The sequence below is a fragment of the Perca fluviatilis genome, chromosome 9 (assembly GCF_010015445.1).
Source record: "Perca fluviatilis chromosome 9, GENO_Pfluv_1.0, whole genome shotgun sequence".
NCBI classification, from domain to species: Eukaryota; Metazoa; Chordata; class Actinopteri; order Perciformes; family Percidae; genus Perca; species Perca fluviatilis.
In genome coordinates, this window is record NC_053120.1 from 24,709,423 (window position 1) to 24,735,230 (window position 25,808).

General features: G+C 41.8%; 2 protein-coding genes across 6 annotated transcripts; both read left to right on the plus strand.

Annotated features, from left to right (window-relative positions):
- Positions 1-1,104: 1,104 nt before the first annotated feature.
- si:ch211-221n20.8 (neurogenic locus notch homolog protein 1) lies at positions 1,105-12,676 on the plus strand. Of its 4 annotated transcripts, none has more exons than XM_039812160.1 (23): positions 1,105-1,281; positions 1,774-1,905; positions 2,024-2,084; positions 2,186-2,362; positions 2,999-3,136; positions 3,275-3,415; positions 3,864-3,989; positions 4,321-4,353; positions 4,793-4,915; positions 5,104-5,226; positions 5,397-5,519; positions 6,363-6,485; positions 6,890-7,012; positions 7,451-7,576; positions 7,861-7,989; positions 8,123-8,215; positions 8,322-8,417; positions 8,581-8,676; positions 8,864-8,959; positions 10,843-10,944; positions 11,099-11,204; positions 11,808-11,924; positions 12,204-12,676. In XM_039812160.1, exons 2-23 carry the CDS (start codon positions 1,783-1,785, stop codon positions 12,280-12,282), a joined length of 2,454 nt encoding a protein of 817 aa, XP_039668094.1. In that variant the 5' UTR covers positions 1,105-1,281; positions 1,774-1,782; the 3' UTR covers positions 12,283-12,676. The 4 variants fall into 4 exon arrangements, with proteins under 4 accessions (XP_039668094.1, XP_039668095.1, XP_039668096.1 ...); XM_039812161.1 differs by having other exon boundaries at positions 2,189-2,362; XM_039812162.1 differs by having other exon boundaries at positions 1,106-1,281; positions 2,999-3,124; positions 12,204-12,675.
- A 6,697-nt stretch (positions 12,677-19,373) lies between these two features.
- On the plus strand, positions 19,374-23,737 carry LOC120565988 (cytochrome P450 2J2-like). Of its 2 annotated transcripts, none has more exons than XM_039812166.1 (6): positions 19,374-19,415; positions 20,604-20,748; positions 20,923-20,989; positions 22,285-22,472; positions 22,585-22,696; positions 23,015-23,737. In XM_039812166.1, exons 2-6 carry the CDS (start codon positions 20,629-20,631, stop codon positions 23,194-23,196), a joined length of 669 nt encoding a protein of 222 aa, XP_039668100.1. In that variant the 5' UTR covers positions 19,374-19,415; positions 20,604-20,628; the 3' UTR covers positions 23,197-23,737. The 2 variants fall into 2 exon arrangements, with proteins under 2 accessions (XP_039668100.1, XP_039668099.1); XM_039812165.1 differs by lacking the exon at positions 20,923-20,989 and adding an exon at positions 21,852-21,993 and having other exon boundaries at positions 19,379-19,415.
- The last annotated feature ends 2,071 nt before the right edge of the window (positions 23,738-25,808 follow it).

Below are 25,808 nucleotides of genomic sequence, written 5' to 3' on the forward strand. Positions count from 1 at the left end.
ATTTAGATAGCTGTTATGTTGTGGAGGAGTGTCTGCATAACCCTGGTGGTGGAGAGGAGAAACATTAGAAACCATCAGAAGATTTCTAATGGTTTCCAATGGGGGGAAAACAAATAAAAACCATCAACCATTACAGTAGATTCTTCACATAGTCTGTTTTGATGTCTGCATACAAAAGAGTACAGACATTTAAAAAGTCACAGCTACAGGCACAACAATAAACTACTGCTTCCATGCTGTTCAGTGTGTGTCTTACTTGATTCTGAAAATTATTTAAAATTTTTGTTACAGTAATCCCTGTTTGACACATTTTTTGGCAAACCATACAAGATGAGTTCTAATATACTTGAGAAATTTGGACAGATCACTCAAGATAATGTTTAGATATACAACATCTGGACAGAAAATGGGAACGGTAACGCTGCACTTTGAGCAAGGCGCTGATGTCGTCCAGTAGAAATGCTCACTGGTCAGCAGCAGAGGACCAGACTTCCTCCAGTTAACTGACAAATATGTGCAATTCACCGTTATTTAACCAGGTTAGTCCCATTGAGGGTTGGAAACCTCTTTTGCAGGGGAGACACAATTAACAAGGGAGACATGCTGTAGAGTTTACAAGCCTTGCATTCTGCTAGAGGTATCATATTCATCCATTTCTTTTGCAGATTATTCCAAGTGGCTGCTAGAGCAGAAAACATAAATGCTCACTCTTCCATCTCAGTATATGCAGTAACTCACACAGAATTGCTTCATAGATAAAATTATACCAACTCAAGCAGGGTTTTAAAGAAGTGTATAATATCATGAAGCCCAATTGGAAAAATACCTTCTTATGAGCTTACTCTAAACCTCCTAAAGAAAAGTTCATCCAAATATGTCACTGAAACCCCCAGATGTTTGCATCATCAGGCAGAGTGTAATAGTCTTTTTAACCTAATGAACTCGCTTGTGAAGTCTCTTTGACCTCATGTTCCCTGGCTGACCGAGCCTCCTGACTGCTTTATGACCTCTCCATGTCAGGGTCCAAAGCAGGGCTGCTCTTCTCTTGCGGTGCTTTGGGATTTGTGGAATGGGAAGTGCAGAGTTCCTGGACAGGATGTAGAGTCACTGCTGTAGTGTACATGCCCCCCCCCGTACTGACACATAGCTGACTTGCGGCTGCACGAGTCCGCATCTGGAGAAGACAGGACAAACATTTTGACATTTGGATAACTCGCTGTCTCCGTCTATCTTCTGGTATCAAATCCGTTCATAAGTGCATAGACAGTAGATCTAACCCGGGTAAGTCGGCTACATTTGTTACACTTTTGTATCGCATCATTGCTCTATATGTTAGTCCCAATGACGTATGTATGGTTTTTCAGTTTCTTGTTGCAGAAGTTTTCCATAAACACCGCTGCTTTCCCACATTTTAAAATAGAACTCACACTTTATCTAAAACATAGCTGTATTGCAGCAACTGTAGCCTATGTTTCTTTTGTTCAGTGCAGACAGCCCAGGGGGTTGATGTTAACTTAATAACAGGGTGCGCCAACCCCTATGTTGTTTTGCCTGCCTGGACATGCCACTGTCTGGCTGCTGGCTGCTGTGACTGCTGCACACAATTCACATGAGTACAATTTCTCTACAAACTCATTCACCTTCATAGTAATTCTGTCACAGTCACAGTCACATGCTCTCATCTGTCATTTTCTACATTATTAAACACTCTATGGGCTGTTCTTCTTTGGCTTGCTGGTGGCTCAGAAAACACACCTCCTTATCTCCACTCAGATTCAGGTAATGACTCCCCTCAGGACTCTCCTGTCGGCCCTGCTGCTGGTGTTGTCTGTGTCTGAGCCTCTGACCAGCCCTGAGGAAAATGAAGTCCTGAAACACACAGAGGTGGAGCTCATCAAGAGTCAGGCCAGTGACCACGGAAACCCTCCATGCTATCAAAGAGATCTTAGTGTTAAAGTTTTCCCTGTTGCCCTACTTGTAATTTGCATAAATTAAACTCACTATGATGGTTTCTTCTGTTCAGGTGACTGAGAATGCCATTAGAAACCTCAGCGAGACGACACCGAGCCACACACCGACTACAGGTGAGTTTCTTTTTTTCTTTTTCTTTTTTTTAACTTTTGCTGGGTTCTCTTTTGCCCTTTCAGCTTCTCCTTAAATTGCATTTTTTTTTCTTTTACATTAGCAGCTCCCTTGACTACCACAGTTTCCCCGAGCCCCAGTCTTGCTCCTCAGTGCATGGGAAACCAGGTGATGCTGGAGAGCAGCACAGGCTGCGGCTGTCCATCCGGCATGGTGAGGGATGGTGACAACTGTACCTGCCCTGAGGGCTTCACTCTGGAGGGGGCTGCAGGGTGTAAAGGTGAGAGGGGGCAGCATCAGCGAACGGCACCAGCGTTTAACTGAAGGTGCTGTGTGTAACATTGGAACATCAATAAATCAGTACTGCATTCAATTAGAGAAATAAGTGTAATTACTGTATACAAATGAGTCAACGATGTTGGGAAGTCTCTACTCTGCATTTTAAACTGTTTTAACTGTTTTTTTGCAGAATTCATCAATAATACACAGCCAAACAAAATGCAATCAGTGACACAGAAGAGTTCCTTAATTTCAAGGAAAGTAGCAGAACCATTCTTTAGAAAACAATACTTGTTTCAACTATATTCTACTCCCTTTACAACATAACACTCAAAAAGCTTAAAGACTAAACTTGCTAAAGACGTCCACTGGGGACTAACTACACCCTTTAGATTTGAGTCTTTTAGTTATTTTTGATGCGCACATAGATTTTTACATTCATCCATCTTAGGTGGTCACCAAACAGCTTGGGTGCTGCACCTAAGGAAAACCCTGAATTAGGCATTAGATATTTCAATGCTATACGAAATATTATCCATCAATATACCACATGTAGTACCTGTTTTAGGTTTGGTTGCATACAGTGATATCAGTTAGATGCAATGCATCATCTTCTCTCTACTCTACTCTACCACAGATGTTGATGAATGTGAAGGAGAGTGGCCAGCACCATGTGGTCTCCATGCCCGCTGCACTAATACCCCCGGCTCTTACTCGTGTAGCTGTCTCCGTGGTTACCTGATGGGTGCTGGAGGGTGCCAGGGTTTGTCAGCATGTGTGTGTGTGTGTGTGTGTGATAGTGAGAAAGGCAGAGAGCATGTACTGTAGAGAGCATGTTGAAAGGAGATTATCTGTACTATTTTAGCCCTATGTGGTATGGTCGTAATGCATGTCTGCCTTATGGGTGTTGCAGATATAGACGAGTGTGCTCTGGCTGCAGTGACGGGCCTGCAGGCCTGTCAGGGTGATGCTGAATGCAAAAACACCCCTGGCTCCTTCATCTGCTCATGCCCTTCAGGATATGTAATGGCTCTTAATGGACAAAGCTGTGTAGGTGAGGCTGATGTCAACATCTGGTATGTATGACGGATGTGGATGTACAATGGAAAATGTATGTTCAGAAGCATTTGATCTAGTATGTGTACCTGGAGCACCTCCACTGAGGTAGCAGTGAGAGGTAAAAAGTCTTCCCTGGGGCGCCCTGGTAGATCACCTGATTGAGGGTGTGCCCCATATACTAAGGCTCAGTCCTTACCGCAGTGGCCTGGGTTCAATTCCAACCAGCGGTATGCTGTATGTCGTCCCCCACTCTCTCCCCCCTTCCCTGTCTTCCGCTGTCATATCAAATAAAGGCCAAAAAATGGCAAAAATAGTCTTAAAAAAAAGTCTTCCCCAACTGTTTGACTGGATGTTTAGATGTTGTTATATTTCTGTAACATTGCTGTACTGTATAATCCACACAAGGCTGTTAAGTTATAGTTCTTGGTTTTTCTTCTCGGTAGATGTGGATGAGTGCAGCTTCGAGGAGCAGTGTCGCCGTGAGCTAGGAAACGTGTGTGTGAACACTCACGGCAGCTTCGTGTGCCAGTGCCAGCCAGGCTTCAGAGCAGAGGCCCTCGCCTGTATTGGTAAGTCTAGCGTGAAGGTTCACCACAGCTGGATGAGACTGATGTCCAGATTTGAACTGGTGTTGTGAGTTTCTCATATTTCACTTGGAGTTGCCTCAACTTAATAACCTCTGCTGACAGGAAGAAAGGCTTTGGAATAGAGAGCTTTAATCTGCTTTGCTGCTTGCCTGCATTGTTACTCTTTTTTTTTTTTTCTTGTTTCCTCTCTCTCTGCTCCTTCACCTTTCCTTTAATGACTAATTTCCGCCCTCTAAAATCTTCCCAATACTCTATTTGTCTACTTTTTTTTTTCTTCATCTTCTATGTGACTCTTCTGCACTTCTGGTCTCAGGTCCTGTGTGTCCGGACTACACCGTGTGTCAAGGTATGATGTGCTTTTAATGCTTAACACAGGCTGCTTGCTTTTTCAGGGGTTAAAATGTCAAGGTAACCAAATCATAAGCAAAGTTTGGAGTGTTTGGAAAGGTCATATTTTTAAGAGTTTCTTGCAATTTGGTCTTATTTTTTACCCATATTCTAATACTTCCATAATTACAGTTTCTTTCAAAACTGCTACAGGAAAGTAATGGATGTGGTGTTCGACAAAAGGGAAAAGAAAATATTGTCTTATATTGATACAACAGCTCCCCATACTGTTTCAGGGACAATATTGTAATGCCTACTAGGACTTGATTAGGGTTTAGTGACATGAAAAGGATTTAGTAACTCAAGGGTTCATTGCACGAAAAACAAGCAAATTAAATATATATATATTATATATATGATATACTGTAAGAATGTAGCATTCTCTTCCTCTGTCCCAGATGTGGATGAATGTACGGAGAGTCCTGCAGTGTGTGATGGTCACGGTGTGTGTGAGAACACGCTTGGGACCTACAAGTGTGTTTGTCGACCAGGTTACCGGGGAAACGGCACACACTGCGAAGGTAAGCAATTAGTGCTGACGTCCCTCCACGGAAAACTTTGTTTCCTGTAGACGGGGTCATCTTCTTTGTGTGCTCATGTTTTAATGCTTGCTGTTACGCCTTGCATTCAAATGATCCCGATTGACAAAATAATGAGCGTCGAATGGATTTAATGTTTTTTTAATTTTTTTAATTAAATCTCTTTCCAGATGAGAATGAATGTGCATCAGGTGGTCACGGGTGTGACACCAACGCTCGTTGTGGCAACATCATTGGCTCTTATTTCTGCCAGTGCTACCAGGGCTTCAATGGAGATGGACACTCTTGTTTTGGTGGGTAAGCAGTGTGTGTTTTCCACATCAGTGGTGCTCAGTATCACTAAATGATCCGAAATAATCCTGTGAGTGTCCGCCAGGGATACTTGCAAACAACTGTTTCCATCAGCACTTGGCCACACAGCACTCAGCAGACACCAGTCCTTCAGCATTGTTCTTGTTTACAGACATTGATGAGTGTGCTCTAAACAACGGCCACTGTCAACACAACTGCTCCAACGAACCAGGAGGGTACAGCTGCCGTTGTGCCTCAGGCTACCAGCTGGACCAGGATGGACTCAACTGCACAGGTAAAACACAGGAGTAGGGTGTTGATCGATTGACACCAACTTTTATGTGATGAAGGGAATAGTTCAACATTTTGAGAAATATGCGTGTTCGCTTTCTTGCCGTGAGTTAGACGAGAAGATCTATACCACTCTTTCTAGAACCAGGAGACTTAGGCCCCAGTCAGACAGTGCGCTTTTTGAAGGGTGCAAAATGCAAGGCGGACTGCTTTTTCTTTTGAAGCCTTCAATTAAACACACACACACACACACACACACACACACACACACACACTGACACGCTAATAGTGGCAGAGCTACCATGCCAGGTGCTGGCCTGCCCATAGGGAGCAACTAAGGGTTCAGTGTCTTGTTTGTCATGTGGACAGGAGGGGCAGGGGAGGGTTTTGGGATTAGTGGGCAACGCGTTCTACCTTCGGAGCCATTGCCACTTGACTTGTAAAAGTGTGATTCCACCTAACTAGGCTAGGTGAAGGCACAGCAACTATACAGCGGAGCCATTGTAACAAATTAAAATTACTTTAGTTAAAAAAGCATGTGAAAGAATGTATATGTTGCATACAAAATGAACTGTAATGCCCAATTTGCACTAAAGTGAAAGGGAGCTCCATCATCAAAGGGATCGTCTCTTTCTTTTCAGTGTATCATCCTTAAAAGCCAGTACCAGTTTTGGTTCCTTGACAAACAAGCTGCCCTTTTATTAACTTGTCCTCTGTTGCAAACCGCTCTTACCTGGCCCTCCATGCTCGTTGAGGCAGTTGCTGAAATTAATTGCAACAGGTGTTTTTTTACAACACATGAAGCGTATTGTGTAAAAATGTGAACTAATAGTCTCTCATCCCCCAGATGTGGATGAGTGTTTGGCACTTAATGGGACCTGCAAGCACATTTGCGTCAACACTCAGGGATCTTTCCAGTGCTCCTGCAGGCCCGGCTACCAGCTGCACATTGATGGCCACACCTGTGTGGGTCAGTCACTTACCGACATTCATTTCTCACTATGTACCTACTCATTTTATTAATTTAAACAGGCTGCAGAAGAGACAATAACTGCCATGAATGTGTTACACTGTCTGATTTTGTGTGTGTCTTTTTGTGTGTGTGTGTGTGTGTGTGTGTGTGCGTCTTTTCTGCTGAGACGTAAGTGGATGTCCTAAGGGCACATTTTTTGTTAGTGAGATGACAAAGCCAGACTCAGTTAGGTATCAGTTGCACAGCAGAGATAAAGGTGCCAATAGAAGTTTTTTTAACCTGTGTGTGTGTGTGTGTGTGTGTGTGTGTGTGTGTGTGTGTGTGTGTGTGTGTGTGTGTGTGTGTGTGTGTGTGTGTGTGTGTGTGTGTGTGTGTGTGTGTGTGTGTGTGTGTGTGCTCAGACATTGATGAATGTAAACTCCAGAGTGGCGGCTGCTCTCACACCTGCACCAACACTCCAGGAGGACACACTTGCCACTGCCCTCCTCCTCTGCTGCTAGACACAGACAACCTCACCTGCAGCAGTACGTTTCTCATTACATCACGTTATTTTGAGTAAAAAGTGAATAGTATGTATGAGTATAAATTGCACCTATTTAAAATTCAAACTGCTTTTCTTATTACTTATATTTTTCATTTTCCGTGATCTCACTGTAGCCCAGATATCAGTTTAAGAAAAAAAGGTCCACATGCAGCACTTTAGCACAGAATATACATTCTAACAATCTTTTATTCAACGGTCCCTGGGTATGCTTTCTATTACAGTATCTCTTTTATATAATAGTAAATGTTTTAAAAGGCTACAAACAATAGCTTTTATCATTCTAATTATGTTTTGCTTGAAAAATGACAGATTTATTGATTTTTCTATTAATTGACGAATCAATCTTTTCAGCTCTGCCCAAAACACTGTAATAATCTGTAAATATTCATGTTAAAATCATTTTTTTTTACTTGAACAGATGTTACATCCTGCAAGCTGAGAAATGGTGGTTGCGACCATATCTGTAGCGTGAGGGCTGAGGGCCAGGTCCAGTGTACCTGTCGAGCAGGCTGGAAGTTGGACGAGGACCAGAGGAGCTGCGTGGGTGAGACAGATTTTTTGGTGTAATCCTTCAGATTAAAAAAAAACTGTAAAGAGCTGGGAAGGTTTAAATGCCTGCAAACAACAACAAGAAATGGGATGACTGATGAGATGACTCTGAATGGTCCAGCTGTGGCCACATTTCCTTGGATGATACACTGGTGTGCACACAGCCAAGCTTCGCTGGTCACTCAGCCCAAAAGGAAATAAACAATCTACATACGACAGATTGTTTCACTGTTTTGAAATGTCTGCCTGTTGAAATATCCCACTGTCTTTCGTCATAAGATGTGAACGAGTGCGGGGACTTTACGAACGGAGGCTGTGAGCATCTCTGTGTGAACCATCCTGGTGGGTTTAACTGCGCCTGCAGGAAGGGGTATGAAGTGCGAACTGATGACCTAACCAAGTGCCAGCGTGAGTCAAACTTCAAACATCTACTGTAATATCGCAGACAACAATATTAGCAAAGGAATTGCTTTATTCTTGCTTTTTTAAGGGGTTATAAATATTTAAAAAAATTACTTATTGACTTTTCTGCCAATTCCAGCTGTGTGTAACCCTCGCTGTCAGAACTACGGAGTGTGTGTGGCCCCAAACAGCTGTGACTGCCCTCCAGGCTACCCTGGACTTGGATGCTCAGGTACAAACTTTGACTGTTGTACATGGATAACATATATGTGATTGTTAATAGCACAGTTATTTGCAGCTGCTGTGAGAAATGGATCCATGTTGATTGTGTATTTCAGCCATGTGCTCCCCACCCTGTGCCCATGGAGGCAGCTGTATGCGCTGGAACAAGTGTCTGTGTCCTCCTGGCTGGACCGGAGCGGGCTGCCACACAGGTACATCATCTCTGACATTAATAAAGACTTGCCCCACTTCTGTTCAAGCAAGCGCTGTAGAGACACTGTATAAACACAGGAGGTTATAAGTTACATTGAGTAAACAAAGCATGTTGCATAAGCAAACATGCAAAGATGGTCACTTCCTTTTGCTTTCTGTCAGCGGTGTGTGAGCTGCCCTGTGCTAACGGTGGTCGCTGTGTGGGGCCTGATACCTGCCAGTGTCCCTCTGACTACACCGGCCCCCAGTGCCTCTTGCGTGAGTAACAAAACCACCAACACATCTGGCATCAGTTACACCAGGCATGCAGGTATTTCTGGGGGGTAGCTAGTCATTTATACCTCCCTGCCTCCATGCTTGTTAGCAGCACTGCCTGTTGAAATATGCATTATACCATGATGGAAAAACAAAGAAGCAAGTGTGTGTGCGTGTGTGTGTTTTGCAGCCTTGTGCACTCCTGCCTGCCAAAACGGAGGAAGATGTGCAGATGTCGACAAATGCATATGTGTTGGTGGATGGCAAGGAGCTCGTTGCCAGATAGGTGAGATAACACTCGCTGTATCTGTATCTATCCATTGTTACATAACTGAAATATTAGTCAGCATGCATTTTACATACAAGACCCATGTTTTACCAGTGTTTCAATATAGTAAATTATTATCAATAACAAATCATCTTCAAAAAAGAGAATTGTTGCCTCTCTAATTTATGTAAAACATAAAACGCAATATATACCACATAACTTCTAATGGCTTTTTCTTTGATGAGATACATAATTTGTTCTCTGCTCCGGCACCCGTTACACAATCCCTGCACCTTTTACACACTGAGTTTAATTTGCTTCCATCAGGACTCAGGTTTTACCTCCCAAGAGGAGGCACTAACTGATATATGAGGTTCCATTATTCCGTTAGCTGTTGGGCTTTTTAAACAAAATGGTATTTGGGTTGTTACCAGCTGTGGATGCAGCAGAGTTTTCCCTGGTTTTTGGCTTCTTCTTCTCTACACTGCTTTCTGTAGATTGTTTTGGGTGACAATGACAACAGCGTGTACTTTTTTGTATTGATTGTTGTCTTTTTCTCTATTGCTGTACTTTTGTGCATTAACGTCATTGACTGCAGTCTGTAAGCCAACTTCCTCCTTGAGGAGATAAAAGCTCTACTCTGCTTCGCGGGTGAAGAGTTCGAAACATCAAATTATGAGCTAAAAATGGCTTTATGGACCAAAAATATAAAATTGAATTTAGTGTCAAATCATAACATCATTATTTGAGGACACTTAGAGTAGATAGAGCTGGTCTAGACCACACTGTAATTTACAGAGACCCAACAATTCCCCCCCAAGAGCAAAATGGAATGGAAAATACAAAATGTACAGTTCTGTGTATATATATATATATACAGTATATAATGATATATTAGGGCAGTTATTCCATCCGCCTGGGGACCCAAACAATAAGTCCCAACAAAAATCTAAGGGGAAACAACACATAGGGGGGAAAAAATATTTTTTCTGTATGTTTTCTTTTTCTATAATTATTTCTCTTTTCTTACTTTTTTCTGCATTTTTCTGAAGTACTGTATACTTATTCAGTGCTCTACAAACCTTTCAATGTTTCAATAAACAATCTGATAGGGGAAAAATCTTAGGTTAAACTGCTCACAACTACTGTCATGAGATTCACAAGTAGAGCTGAAACGATTCAACAATAAACAGTACATTTATGGGAACAACTTAAATAATCAATAAACCATTTAAATAGTTTATCAAGAAAAACAAAATTGCTCCTTCCAGCCGATCAAATGTGAAGATGTCCTGCTTTTCTTTGTCTTGTATGTGTATTAAATTAAACTGAATGCATTTGGGTTTATAATTGCTCTCCAGACGAAACAAGCATTTTGAAGAAGTCCTATTTGGCTTTTAACTATTTTTTCCGACATTTTGTAGACCAAGCAAGTAATCAATAAAGTATTTGGCAGTCCTAGTCACAAGTAGACATGGCTTTATTTTGAACTTTTACAAGCCAAAAATGTGTGGTATGCTGTCGATGGAGCTGTGCACATCATTCCAAAGCAGCATCAGAGTCTGTGAAGGCTTACTGTTAGTAAGTTACTGTTTTAAGTGTTCAACACCACAGCGTAAAGTGTAGTCAGTAGGCATGCAAAATTAGTTTTTAAGGGGATCTGAAATAGTAGAGAAGCACTTTCCTCCTCAGGGTCATGTTACATACAAAACAAAAAGTCCAGTCAGTGTGAAGTCCAGCTAGTCTTGGCCACTGTTCTGGGCTCCTGTTTGCTATACTAGTCATACTGATGTCCCAATTCAAAATAAAATAACCAATCTTCACTACTACAATACACTAACAGTAATAGATGCTCTGTGACTTTCTACCACAAACTTTACTGTTCTTTTTGTCTCCTTCAGAGCCTGTTCAGTGTCAGACACCTTGTAAGAACGGTGGAGTGTGTGTGGGCCTCAACAGGTGCCGCTGCGAAAAAGGATTTACCGGAAGTCTCTGTGAAACAGGTAAGTCTGTGTCTGTGTGTGTGTGTGTGTGTGTGTGTGTGTGTGTGTGTGTGTGTGTGTGTGTGTGTGTGTGTGTGTGTGTGTGTGTGTGTTAAAAAGACCGTTCTTTGCTGTCACTTTGCATTAAGACTCTTGCTGTGTGGTGTGTCTGCAGCGGTGACCACCCCCTGTGTGCCGCCCTGCCAACACGGGGCCACATGCAGTCCTCACAACACCTGTACCTGTCCTGAGGGCACTGCAGGCCTACGCTGTGAGAGACTGTAAGTTTGAATAAAACCAATCAACCAACCAACCAATTATGGTGCTCTGTCTACTGCTCATTACCGGTCTGCTTTTTCAATGAAAGTTATTTTTACTCAAGCACATTATATCAATGGTGTACAACCGTTTACCTATTATGTGATCTACCGCTTTCAACATGCTCTATATGTGATTAGGCAACTGTAACAACATCAATACAGCTGTGGCACACTTTACAGGGCCTGAATCATCCTGAAAAGTCTAGTCTAGTCATAATGTTTCTGGTGCAATCCATTGTGTTGACTGTGTCTCTATGCAAATATACAATTGAGCACACTCACTGTTTTCCATATAAGGTCAATCTAAAAGCCCCCACCCAGACTAATAGTTACAGTTAATGGCAGTGTACATTTACATCTTTTCACAATGGTGGATAAGACCAAAGAAGCTACATAAATACCTAGTGTCAAGATAATTACCATAAATGTTAAAAACACCAATAATACTGCTTTGTTATTTGTCAATTTGTTGAGCAGATGATGAAATGTGTGTAGGTTTCAGAATGCCATATGATTCAAATTGCTATTATGACTTATTCTCATGGATGTGTTTGTGTGTCCTAGGACGTGCCCTGTGGTCACCACGGTGGTCAGCATGGCTCGAGCCGTCCGAAAGGCGTTTAGGGAGAGTTACGTGGACCGCTGTGGACCCCTGGGAGTTCAGCTTTGCACTAAATACAGGTTTCCTGTTTTCTTATTACATCCTCTAGATCTGGATTAAGTAGGTCATGAAGTTGTCATTTGTTTGGAGTAGCAGAACGGTGGAGTTTTCTCTTCTATATGTAATGTTCATAAATAGAATTGTAAATAGTTATTCATGTTTATGACAAAACATTATTGCATAAGAAAATGTGAGAGGTGTGTTACAGTAGCATTTGGTTGACCATCATTTTAACACATAGAAAGTTAGATCAGAGTGTAATTATAATATTAATACATGCTCTGTGGTTGTGTTTCCAGGATGAACCAGGCCCGTGTGTACCTGCAGGCATACAGGGTGGGCTACAAAATCCAGTGTCCAGAGAGGAAGGGCAGATGAGCAATGTTATATAAAAGCTCCTTGTCATTAAAAAAACATTTTGTGCAACACAGCAAGAACTAAAATGAGACAAGCTGTAAAATGAAATGTAACTGAATAGGTGCGAGGGCGTCTCTGAGGGCAGCCTCTATGTTGAAATATAAAGGGGAAATATATCATAAAGGCTGTTATTTGATCTGTGATGTATGTTGACAATTATCTTTAATCAGTTCTGTACACAGTCATATGTTTACATTTCATGAGAAATATTCCTCAGTATATAAAATGTACAATGGTTTCATTATTATGTTTGTATATGGCAGCTGAAAGTTATTAAACGTTCTCTTTTTACAAAATGGTGTCAATATTGTGAACTCGTCAATGATTGTCAAATAATAATGACTGTAATAATGACTAAGTGTAAGGGGCTACAGTACTCAAAGAGTTCACTTCAAGGATTATTCCCAATAAAAATAAACTGTCACACAAACACGTTAATGGGGTTGATAAACTAGAATTACTGTGTATTAACAGGAATAAATTAATAATTTGTTTCTACTGTAACATCTGGCTGCATCAGCCAAGGGACCTTAACCTCTTCTCTCTCAGTTTTTGTTTGTCAATCTTGCTTGGAAATGGGCAGGACCCAGGTAAAGTTAGAATGGACACCTAAAGTAATTGGCTGGGAGAGGCTGACAACAACGGACCAACCAAAGTGAAGGACTCGCATGCAAACGTGGCCGGACCAACTACCAAAACAGAGTAGCTTGGATTACAACACAGAGGGAGTGGGACTTCATTCTCAGTTCAGGACGCCAATACTCCACTAGCTACATAGCCTAGTTGTTTGCTGTTATGTCTTGAATATCATTTACAGACCTGTCACGACCTCTCTATGCAATTGTTTCATATCATTCAGTCTAATACTGCCACCTAGTGACGCAAAGTGAAAAACAATTGAGTTTCACTTGGTGTTCATATGCGAAGGGTTTATTATTTTCACACAAAAAATAAATGAATGAAAAAGTAATTCCGTTAAAAGGCTTTTGAATAACAACCTTATTCTTGTGTAAATAGTCCAATTCCAATAGTTAGGTAAATTATCAAATTCCTCACAGTGATCAGATGCACAGGAATTTTGTGTCAAAACAGTTACAGGAAGGTTGTGAAATAATGTTAAAATATTTTAACAAAATGTTACCAAAAAACATTTGAATAATGGTTAAAGCATATCCTATTCTAAAATAACATTCTGGGTACATTAAATGTGTAACTGAAAACATTTTAAGAATGTTGGGGCATAATTTTCTAACTAGGTTAATACTAAACATTTTAAGAAGGTTATCACCAAACATCTTTAGAATGTTTGTATATTAAAAACATTCTGGGAACCAAAAAAAAGACTTATATTTGATCAGAACTGCTAGTTTTACAGTTTGATTGCAGTTCACGAGCAGTCATTGACACTGTGGTATGAGACTCCTCAGCTCTGATTGGTTGTTTATCTTTGAGCGGGTTGGAAACTTGCAAATACAATAAGGAGCACTAGGCGGAGGCAGGGGAAGATGATTTTTTTCACAGATAATCTGATTCATGTGCCACTGTCAAGTGATTTTTAAAGTTACCCACTAAACCTGTCAGCGGGGGATGGGCTTATCTGAAAATATGTATATATTGTTTTGCATTGGACCTAAATGTCAAGCTGCCCACTGGGAAAGTTCTCCGTGCTCCAGATGGCCAGTCAGTCATTGGATAGAAGTCCAAAAAGTAACACCATACACATTTATGAGATGTCACACAAATGTAATCTTTAATGAAAGAAAGCAATAGCAATGTTTAAATAATATAGGTTAAATTCCAGTTAGTATTCAGAAATTCAAGAAGCTTTATTGCTATGCCATTTTGACACTATGACATTTCTGCATTTACTTTAAATGTGTCCATGTTCATGCTATGAGAATGTTTTATGGTAAGCAGTAGGCAAAGTATCTCATGTCTCCTTTGTAAATGAAAAAGTTAAAATATTAAACAATTGAGCCAGGCTAAACCAAACTAGCCTTAAAGAAGGAGGCCCCAGAGGTGTCACAACCATGATTTGGAGCCCACTGGGAAAGGTAACGCCATGAAATGAAACAAAACAAAAAGTACAAAGAAACTAACTACATCACAGTTTTGCAGCCTGAAAAAAGATGTTGGCAGTGGACCATGACATGTCATCTAAAAGCCAAATATCAATTGTATTTCACTAAACCCTGTCACCCTGTCACTCAGTGACACTATCCTGCGTAGTGATGATAGAAAAAATTGTATTGCTTTTTGTATTTTTCATGTTAGAGCTACTCTTAGCGGGAGGTTGCGCAGATTTCATATTCACGTGGTGCCAAAGTGATGCCAAAGCGAAAGTCCATCACAGGCTTGACCCCAGCAGGCATGGAGAAGGTGAAGTGCTGCATAAAGGAGGTGAAGAAGAGGAAAAGATGCATCTTGGCAAGGCTCTCCCCAAGACATGCCCACTTACCTGAGACAGGAAATCAAACAAACAAACTGGAAATTGCTTTAACACACAGTTATGGCCCAGAAGTCAAACTAATTGAAGACAACATAGTCATTCTAGGGCCTTTATAGGAAGTAGAACTGCTGACTGTTCTGGTAACCGTTAGAAAAAGTGTCCTGTATTAGTGGAGGAGTTATGATCCTTGGCCTCTATCTTATCTGTGTTCTCTTCTTGATCATGAGAGTTTCCTCTGGGCCAATCTACAATCATTTTGTGAGGAGCATCTTAGTGTATGCTGGGACAGGCTCCAGGTTCTTGTAAAGATGGGTAAAGACACTAATAAAACCAGAGATTGTTGCTCCTTACCAGTAGAGAAAGGGATGAAAGCAGCTCGCTTCACAAACTTGCCCTCCTCGTTCAGAAAGTGTCCTGGATTAAAGGTGTCGGGCGTCTCCCACTCATTCTTGTCAAACAGCATCGAGGTCAGATTGGGGATTATCAAAACTCCCTGGTGATTGGCATTGTTATGACAATTCATACAGATGCAACATGATATGGATGTAACATAACAATTGCATTCAAGAACTGTCTCAGCCTGGACCTTGCTACAGGAAGGGAACAGACAGAAGTTCAAACAGTATTTCATCAACGAGCTGCGAAAGACTAATGGAGAGATAAAGCATAATGTGGCACTGCCACGTTTGTGAATAGAAAGATTTGTCATCCTTTTGATTTGCAACCCTGATTTACAGTAGATTTTACAGGAATATGTTTGTTGAACAAAATTTGTCAGACATTTGAAGGGCCCTGGCGATTACACAATATTTGTCACCTTGGGAGTAAAAGTAGTTAGGCTACATGATGTATCTAATTTCACACATAAAAAATTACCACCAATATATTTGTTTTGGTGTCACCAATTTTCACATTATTGATTAAAGAGAGCTTTGTTGGTTGGTCAGTGTTCCTGGCCGACGGGTCCCGACGGTAGGCTACCCGACGGGCCGGGCCGGGTTCGGACAGATATTTAGAAATTATGGTCGGGGTCGGGTCGGGCTCGGTCACATCAGCGCGATAAGGCATTTGTTGTAAAATGATGCTGCGGCTCCTTTTAAGAGAGGTCAGTGCGTGCGTGTGTGTGTGTGTGTGTGAGTGAGTGTGTGTGAGTGAGTGTGTGTGAGTGTGTGAGGTAAGTGGGCAGAAGAGAGATAGCCTAGAGAAAGAGGAAGCATGCATGTTGTAGCTCATGCAACCGGAGCAGAGTTAGGGGTTATTCATGTTATAACGTCGGCCCTGGAGGTAGCCAGTCTCTCCTGGTTTTCTGATCACGGTCGGAAACGAAGCGATCAGGAAAGGTTAACCCATTGAACATGTTAACAGCTGATTAACGTGTGCTTGTTGCCCCGTGTGCGCTGATGCGCTCATCTGTTGACATTTCCGAATGCCTTCCTACAGTTTCTTAATAAAAGCTTTCCACAAACGTAGCCTACATGTGTCATTAGTATGACGGAAAATTTTTTGATTTTAACTGTGTCGGCTCGGGTCGGGCTCGGACACAAATTTCTTAATGCATGTTGGGCTCGGGCTGGGTTCGACACGGCTGTCGGACACGGGCCGGCCACGATTCGGCCGATCCGGACTCTACCCTGAATCTCGGGGTACTTCATGTAGCTCTCATTGATAGAGCTACATCCAGCCGCAGGCTCTATCAATGAGACTTGCGGACAAATGGCATTTATTTCCCCAATCGTTTGTTTAAATAACTCAACACATTATAATTACACACATTAAAAGATTAACTGAAACCTGTGGTAAGAGATTGCTGGCGTAACAAGCTCGCTGACCGCGCTTTCACTCACATACACCGGGCATTTAGCTAGCAGGAAGAAGGGAGTTGCAGGCCCTGGAGCTCTGTCAGAGTAGTGGCGTTTGGTAGTCCATTAGCCCAAAAAACTGTGACTTTGCGCGGACCCTGGAGTGCTGTGGGCTGCCAGCCGTGACTGAGCTCCATCTACCTCACAGCAGGCCGGGGTCTGTGAAGGAAGGCAGGCCAGGCGCTGAGGCAACAACACAGGCAGCACCGGCCGCTGAACTCGGACAAAATTTGCAATTAGCCATCAATTTTTGTAAAACGGACCATATTTGAGCTTTACATAGTTGATTTCTCGCATAAAAAAGTTTCAGAAGTGAATTTTGTAATGGAATAGCAGATCTGCGCGACCTAGATCCAGAAGACTACCTGATCTCAGATCAGTTGTGTAGCCTATGTAAATGTTGGGGTGTGACCATTCTCTTAATACACCCATGGGCGTGACAAAGGTACAGGTCTTGAGATGCTTACGTAAGTTTTCAGTGGCAGTTTCAAATTATGAGATTTTCATAGTAAAGGGGTATCACTGGGATTTTGAGCTTCTATGAGTGTCCTATTTACCCACGGAACTGTCGATATTCAACTATGACAAGGTAAAATCGGTTTTGCATTCTATCACCCCTTTAAGTTTATTTTTTGGGGCTTTTCCCTTTTTTTAATGAGTAGTGACAGTGGATAGACAGGAAAGGGGGAGAGAGATGGGGAATGACACGCAGCAAAGGGCAGCAGGTCGGATTCGAACGTGCACCGCTGCAGGACTCAGCCAACATGGGGTGAACGCTCTTACTGGGTGAGCTAGAGGCCACCCCAAGTTTATTTTATTTTAACAAATGTTTGGAGCATTTTTTGTTTGTTATATTAAAGTGCCTATATTATGAAAGGAAACACTTTTTCTGGGATTTGGGGTCTTATTTTGTGTCTTTGGTGCTTCCACACGCATACAAACTTTGAAAAAGTGCTGTTTTGCCATGCTGTTTTGAGTGAGATACGGGTTTCTGAATGTGTCCTGCCTTCACCCAGACAGCAAAATGTATTTGGGCCAGATTTGGACCAGGTCTTCATTAGCATTTGGCACAGATCCGCTAAACGGACCTGGGCCGGGCTCATCCTTTCCAACGGCCCAATACCGGAACAGGTTGGAATTATGGATCAGAGACAGATCTGGGCCAGAATTGGCCCAGTACAGTTATTATGCCATGACGTGTGGTGCGGATCTGGCCCAGACTCATATTTTACATCTGGGGCTCATCTGGCCCTGATCTGTGATTCATTACAAATACCAGCGCAATTTGTAATTTTCAAAATAGTTTTTATTTTTTATTTTAAAAAGCAGAGAAAACTACAGCATGAACAACCATCTGACGTGAATCCAGATGCACAAAAAGAGAAAAAGCATATGATTAAAGATTCAATCGTTCCTGTATTTGGATCCTATGTTGACTGGAATGTCAAAAATCTGCTGCTCTTCACTGCAGTTTTCATCCTCACTGCAGATTATATTAAAACCCGGCAGCCGGACAGCTTCCATCCAGGACCCACGACATTTCCTATTGTGGGCAACATATTAAATGTGGATTTTACCAGGACCCATGAAATTTTTACACAGTTAGATTAATAGATGTCCAAAATATACCGTTGAAAATGCAACAGGTGAACTGATGGCACTGTGTTACCTGTTTTATAAACACCATGCTCTTCCACCTCTCTCAAAAACACTTAAAGTTTGCAGGGAGATATGGAGATGTGTTCAGCTTGCGAATAGGCCAGACATGGATGGTGGTGCTAAATGGGTTTGAAGTTCTGAAAGAAGCTCTGGTAAATCAGGGAGACAGCCTGGAGGACCGCCCATACGTCCCTCTGGCGGAGGATGTGTCCCATGGATGAGGTAAGAGGATGTAACAAAGCCTGCATTCAACTCACTACTATTGTGACTCCTGTGACACTCATATAGGAATGCTTTGTTGAATGAATACACTGTGGGGCCAATTTTAACACCAGAGCTCACACGCAAGCCCGTAGACGTCTCTATTTTGTGTTTTAGACATCCAGTACATTAAAAGAAACTATGAGTGTGCTGCACTGCTTAAAACAACACAAGACCATGCTACTGCGACTGTCCCATACCTCATGAACGCAGCATGACTGCACTTCACCACCACACCACCAGGCTACGTGAGCAAACCGCATACGATCGATTTCACAGCACTCGCAAGTCCGAAGAAGTGACCTTGCTTTTAGCTTAATGTGCTTTTGAGGTAAATACCAATACATATAAATATCACTGTCAGTTATGCCACCGAAAAAAAGGTCACCTGCGCCGAATTCATTTTCGGCCCTGACAAGTTTCGGTTTTACCACCAAAAAACAAAAAATAATTGCAGATTTGAATCAGAAAATACCAAGTCCTCCCAGAGTTGTGCAGAGTTGTTTTCAATAACTTCGTAAACAGTGGAAGTAAGCCAACAGCTACATGCAAGGTATGTGGCACCAAGATAAATGATGCCGGATCAACAACGTCGGACTTCATCAGGCATCTCAAAACGCACCTAAATAGGTCAGTCACACGCTAATGTAAAAAAGACGTTACATTTAGCATATATCGTCATAGGTAACAAGCTAACCATCGTCGCAAAGTGCTGTGCTAATGCTGGGAAGAGGCAGATTATATCTTTATAGTTATAACTATAAAGATATAATCTGCCTGTATACAGTAGCTGAGCCTCAGACATCCATGGCGCACAGGAGGCGGGACGCACGGATCCATCTCCCCAGGAACAAACGCTGTGTCGGGTGGGCAAACTCATGTGATGTGTAATTGATCCCGTGGATGATTTGAGGCTATTAAGTGTACAAGGTGTACCCCGGTCCACCAAACACTGGGTCTTAATTCGGCACATATTTCTGTTACTGTACCTAGTCCTATTTACTATTTCATCCATGCGTGGCGCAGCGGATCCGTGGGCACTGTCCCCTTCCGTGGAGACGCTAACCTCTAACCTCTAACGTCGCCTCCTCTGAGTCGGGTCTCCCTCGCGCTGGACTCCGTTTCACTGAGCCTACTAACACTTACAAAATAAATAAATGGCATTACATCAGTGACTTCTGTTGTTTATATGGTATCGATGATGTGTTGCTGTGTAGAGAGGAATCTGGCCGACACTGTTTCTTGATTTAAAATAAAGGTTTATTTACAACAAGGAATTCCAAGCATCGAATTTACAAGCTCTGAAGAGCCGGTGAGCCAGTTTCCCAGATTCTCAAAAGTTACTCTGAGGTTCTGCTGTTAACACGCGGTATATCTATTCTTGCATAACTTAGGGTGGGTTCGGTAACTGACCCAATGGCTTCGTACCAACTGGCTCTATCTCAACATCCTGGGGGCCCGTTGATAATGCATGCCAGATGTGTCCTGTGGCCCTTTCCTATATAAGTATCCCCAAGAGTAAAGTTCATCACTCCCTAGCTACATATAGATTGTTCAGATATAGCCTAAATACAAAATTTATTAGAATGATCATATAAAATAGGATGACAATACAACCTCACTTCAAACTAAAACAAAACTGAACAACTTTAATGGCTGCAATCGTAACCTAGACTGTGTTATGGGTAGGACGGTGAAAAAAAACACGGCTTGAGCCGAAAATTCTGATTATCAGTCGAACAAGGGCCCGTGCAGGACTCTAATACACTGTGTGATGGATTGCTTTCCCCACAATAAGTGTTATTGTATTTTATTATAATTAATTAGAGAAGTTCTATTAGCTTTCCTTTTTGTGTACTTCACACAAAATAACAAAAATTTTTATGCCAATTTCTTAGCAGTTACAAAATAAAATATTTTAACCATTGATAATAAAATAACATCACTGTAAAAATAAAATAAAAAATGGTATCTAAAGCAAAATTAAACAAAAGTTTTGTTGAACATGTACATCCTGTTTTATGTAAGCCTACTTTTGATGTGTTTCCCATCAGGTTTAATTTTCAGTAACGGCAACACATGGAAGCAGCAGAGGCGTTTTGCATTTTCAACACTATTTTGGATTTGGCAAGAAGTCACTTCAACCCATCATCTTGGATGAATTTGCATATTGTGCAAAAGTCTTCAATAGCTATAAAGGTACAGTAAGTAGTGAATGCACAGTTGTGCAATGGTTTTCCTAAACCCAACCGTTTATTGTTTTCCTAAGCGTGTTTTCGTCATTATTTTCCGTGTTTTTGTCACTGTTTTGTTACTAAAGCCTTTCCCTGTGTTCTTTTCCTAACCCAACCATTTTTTTTTTTTTTTTAACAGGCGTGTGACGTTCTCGCGATAGTACATCGCGTTCTCGCGATAACACGCAACGTGGCGAGGCCACGTGGTGGGTATGTTTACATCTGATGTATACAGTGTAGACATACACGTGGATAGCTGAACACCCCATTTGGCTTTAGGAAACTGGCGTGTATGTTTACGCAAAGCCATGATGCCATGTTGCTTTATTGTGTTGCACTGACTTGATGTTTCGTCGCATCACTTCTTGCTGTTATGTGTTGAAAAGTGAAGGCCTCTGTATAACAACCCTATCTTTTAATGCCTTATTTCCAACAGCATACACTCCTGGTAATCTAACAAAGCAAAGAGTTTTAAATATTTTTCAAGGTACAAGCCTAGATTAAAGGCTTTTTGTTTTTTACTTTTACTTTACTTACTTCAAGGAACAGTTCACCCCAAAATATTTTTTTTTATCTTACCTTAGTGCCGTTTATCAATTTAAAGTGTTTTGGTGTGAGTTGCCGAGTGTTGGAGATATCGACCATTATTGTCACTCGGCTTGACATGCTCAAAGCGCCAAACATTTGATATACATTTCCTCCGTGAAACTACTCAAAACCAGGTCTGTGGATTATCTTGAGTAAGGAAAGAGACATTTCTGTTTAGTCTTTCAAAAAAAAATAGTTTTGCCGCTTTGAGCACCACAAACTGAGTGGCACAGTTCCATTATATTCTAGAGAAGATAAAATGGCCGATATCTTCAACACTAGGCAACTCACACCAACGCAATCTGGATTGATAATTACCACTACAGATAAGGAAACATATGTATTTTTTACTTTGGGGTAAACTTACACTTTAAGTAACCATCAGCAATTAGTATAGCACTGGCTGTAATAGCGCTGACATGTAGTTGTTCTAAATTAAACTCAGCATGTTCTAACACATGTATTTGTATACATTATCAGAGAAATGGGCAGGCTGGCAATGCTTTTGATGAGGAAAACCTGGTTATATGTGTCATGGATCTGTTTGTGTCCGGCTCTGAGACCATATCCACCACCCTGCGCTGGGCTTTCCTCTACATGGCAAAGTACCCCGAGATTCAAGGTAAGGAAATTAGATACATCATGTAACTACTTCTACTCCCAAGGTGACAAATATTGTGTAATCGCCAGGGCCCTTCACATTTCTGACAAATTTTGTACAACAAACATATTCCTGTAAAAACTACTCTAAATCCTCTTATGAATGGTTCAGGGTTGCAAATCAAAAGGATGACAAATCTTTCTATTCACAAACGTGGCAGTGCTACATTATGCTTTATCTCTCCATTAGTCTTTCGCAGCTCGTTGATGAAATACTGTTTCAACTTCTGTCTGTTCCCTTCCTGTTGCACAGCAAAGGTCCAGGCTGAGATAGACAGAGTGATTGGACAGTCCAGACAGCCATCCATGGAAGATCGTGCAAACCTGCCCTACACCGATGCTGTTTTACACGAGATCCAGAGGTTTGGCAACATAGTTCCTCTCAGCCTGCCTCGTGTTACCAACAGGGACATCCAGCTGGGAGGCTACACAATCCCAAAGGTCAGTTCTTGAATGCAATTGTTATGTCACATCCTTACCATGTTGCATCTGTATGAATTGTCATAACAATGTCAATCACCAGGGAGCTTTCATAATCCCCAATCTGACCTAGGTGCTGTTTGACAAGAATGAGTGGGAGACGCCCGACACCTTTAATCCAGGACACTTTCTGAACGAGGAGGGCAAGTTTGTGAAGCGAGCTGCTTTCATCCCTTTCTCTACTGGTAAGGAGCAACAATCTCAGGTTTTAGTCTCTGGAGCCTGTCCCAGCATACACTAAGGTGCTCCTCACAAAATGATTGTAGATTGGCCCAGAGGAAACTCTCATGATCAAGAAGAGAACACAGATAAGATAGAGGCCAAGGATCATAACTCCTCCACTAATACAGGACACTTTTTCTAACGGTTACCAGAACAGTCAGCAGTTCTACTTCCTATAAAAGGCCCTAGAATGACTATTTTGTCTTCAATTAGTTTGACTTCTGGGCCATAACTGTGTGTTAAAGCAATTTCCAGTTTGTTTGTTTGATTTCCTGTCTCAGGTAAGCGGGCATGTCTGGGGGAGAGCCTTGCCAAGATGCATCTTTTCCTCTTCTTCACCTCCTTTATGCAGCACTTCACCTTCTCCATGCCTGCTGGGGTCAAGCCTGTGATGGACTTTCGCTTTGGCATCACTTTGGCACCACGTGAATATGAAATCTGCGCAACCTCCCGCTTTGAGTAGCTCTAACATAAAAAATACATTTTTTTATAATTTTTTTTTTCTATCATCACTACTCATGATTATGTCACAGGATGACAGGGTGACAGGGTTTAGTGAAATTCAATTGATTTTTGGCTTTTAGATGACATGTCATGGTCCACTGCCGATATCTTTTTTCAGGCTGCAAACTGTGATGTAGTTAGTTTCTTTGTACTTTTTGTTTTGTTTCGTTTCATGGCGTTACCTTTCCCAGTGGGCTCCAAATCCTGGTTGTGACACCTCTGGGGCCTCCTTCTTTAAGGCTAGTTTGGTTTAGCCTGGCTCAATTGTTTAATATTTTAACTTTTTCATTTACAAAGGAGACATGAGATACTTTGCCTACTGCTTACCATAAAACATTCTCATAGCATGAACATGGACACATTTAAAGTAAATGCAGAAATGTCATAGTGTCAGAATGGCATAGCAATAAAGCTTCTTGAATTTCTGAATACTAACTGGAATTTAACCTATGTTATTTAAACATTGCTATTGCTTTCTTAGATTAAAGATTACATTTGTGTGACGTCTCAAAAATGTGCATGGTGTTACATTTTGGACTTCTATCCAATGACTGACTGGCCATCTGGAGCACTGAGAACTTTCCCAGTGAGCAGCTTGACATTTAGGTCCAATGCAACACAATATTAACCTGACTCCGTCAGATGGATTGCTTCGGCATATCCATCTGGGAACTTTCCATTTGAGAACTTTTGGGAAGGTGATAGACGGGCCAAATCAACCAATCAGATCAACGAAGGGTATGAAAATACAACCACAAGCCAGGCTACCCCTGCTGCTGCAGGCAAAGCGTAGCTCGTTAGCTCAGCAAGCAAGCAAAATGTCGGTAAAGGATATTTGCAGTTTGTGTAACGAGAATTTACGAATAAAAGACACCATTTCAGGTTCCCGGTCCATATTCCAAAAGAAGGATCCAAGAGATAAAAGCATTAGCGAGCAGCTAACAGAATTAGAGCTACCACTGTCTTAAAATACTGGTTAGCTGATTGGATAAACCATCTGTGTGCTCCTTATGGCATTTGCAAGTTTCCAACCCGCTCAAAGATAAACAACCAATCAGAGCTGAGGAGTCTCATACCACAGTGTCAATCACTGCTCGTGAACTGCAATCAAACTGTAAAACTAGTAGCCTCTTGAGACCGTCCTGATCTTGCAAGCTCCAGTTTTCTATTCGCAGATCAGTCTGGCTAGCCTAGAAATCTAGATGCACCCTAGCAGCAGCAAATTTATTTTGCAGCCAGAGGGGTCTAGGGTCAGCCAGGGTTGGCTTGCGAGCTGGAAAAAACTCTAGTCAGGCCAATCACATCGTGTATAGAGTCGGTGGGTGGGCTTATGGCTGCTGGGAACAGCGGTCTTCTGGAAGACTTGGAGTTAAGCTTTTCTTTGAGAAAAGAACAAAGAACGGCACTGAAATCATTCTTAAAAAAGGAAGATGTGTTTGGAGTTTTGCCGACCAGATACGGCAAAAGTTTAATCTATCAACTAGCTTCGCTACCTTCTTCGTTGCTCTGGTTGGTTGTAGCGCTATCCTGTTGCGTGCAGAGGGAATTTGAAAGACAACCATTTATCCCGCCCCTCGGATTGAGCCCTGTCAATGGTGAGTTCCCAGCCCAGACCCAACATCTGAATGTGGGTCTGGCTTGTCAGGCTACAGTCTGACATCTTGAGATAGAGAAAATTTGGAACCGTTCGCCAAACAATCGACCAATCAGCGTTGGTTTTGAGGCGGGTGTAACAGATGTGGTCGGGGTGTGAAGAGAAAGACAACCTCAGCTGACGATTTTCCAAGATTTATTCTCTGCAGAAGACAATAAAACATTGATTGGCTTCTGGTCTACTGTTTCCTCTGTATCTGCACTTCTGCTCCTAAACATTAAATAACAGAATTTACACACTCAAACTGGACTGCTGAGCCTCCGTTACTTACACTGCACAGAAACAGCGCAAAAATGGCGCTTTAAAGAAAAAGTTAAACAAAGCATCATTAAAACCCATACCGAACTGCACAACGGCACCAAACAGCTTAATTATATTGTATTAGCTTAGAGGCAATAAATAGTGAAGGGTCACAACACAATTCTCAAAGAAAGCAACAAAATAGCGCAGCAGCATTTCACACACAACCTACCTAAGCAATACAGGACGGTATTGTGAGGTGTTACGGCCACAGCAAACAAATACAACAAAAGCTAAATATGACCGTCAACATATCAGACAACACCAAAACCAGAGGGATAAGTAAAGTAAATCAAAATGTATTCATAACTTAACTACAATTATTTAAACCAAAACTATGGGAGTCTGGAGGTCTGGCCAAAAAGAACAAAAGAAGGGAAGAAGCCTGAGCCAACCCATCAAGGGCCGTCGGACCCAGAACTTCTTCCCCTAACTTAGAAAGTGATAACTAACTAACAGAAACAAAGCCGCGAAAACTAGACTACCAGACCTCCATCCTCAAAACAAGAAAACCAAAAAGGAAAAGAAAGATAACAAAAGAAACAATACGTTCCAAGCTGCTGCAGTCACTGCCCTCCTGGCATTCCAGTCTCCCAGCCTTTTATACCCAAGGGCGG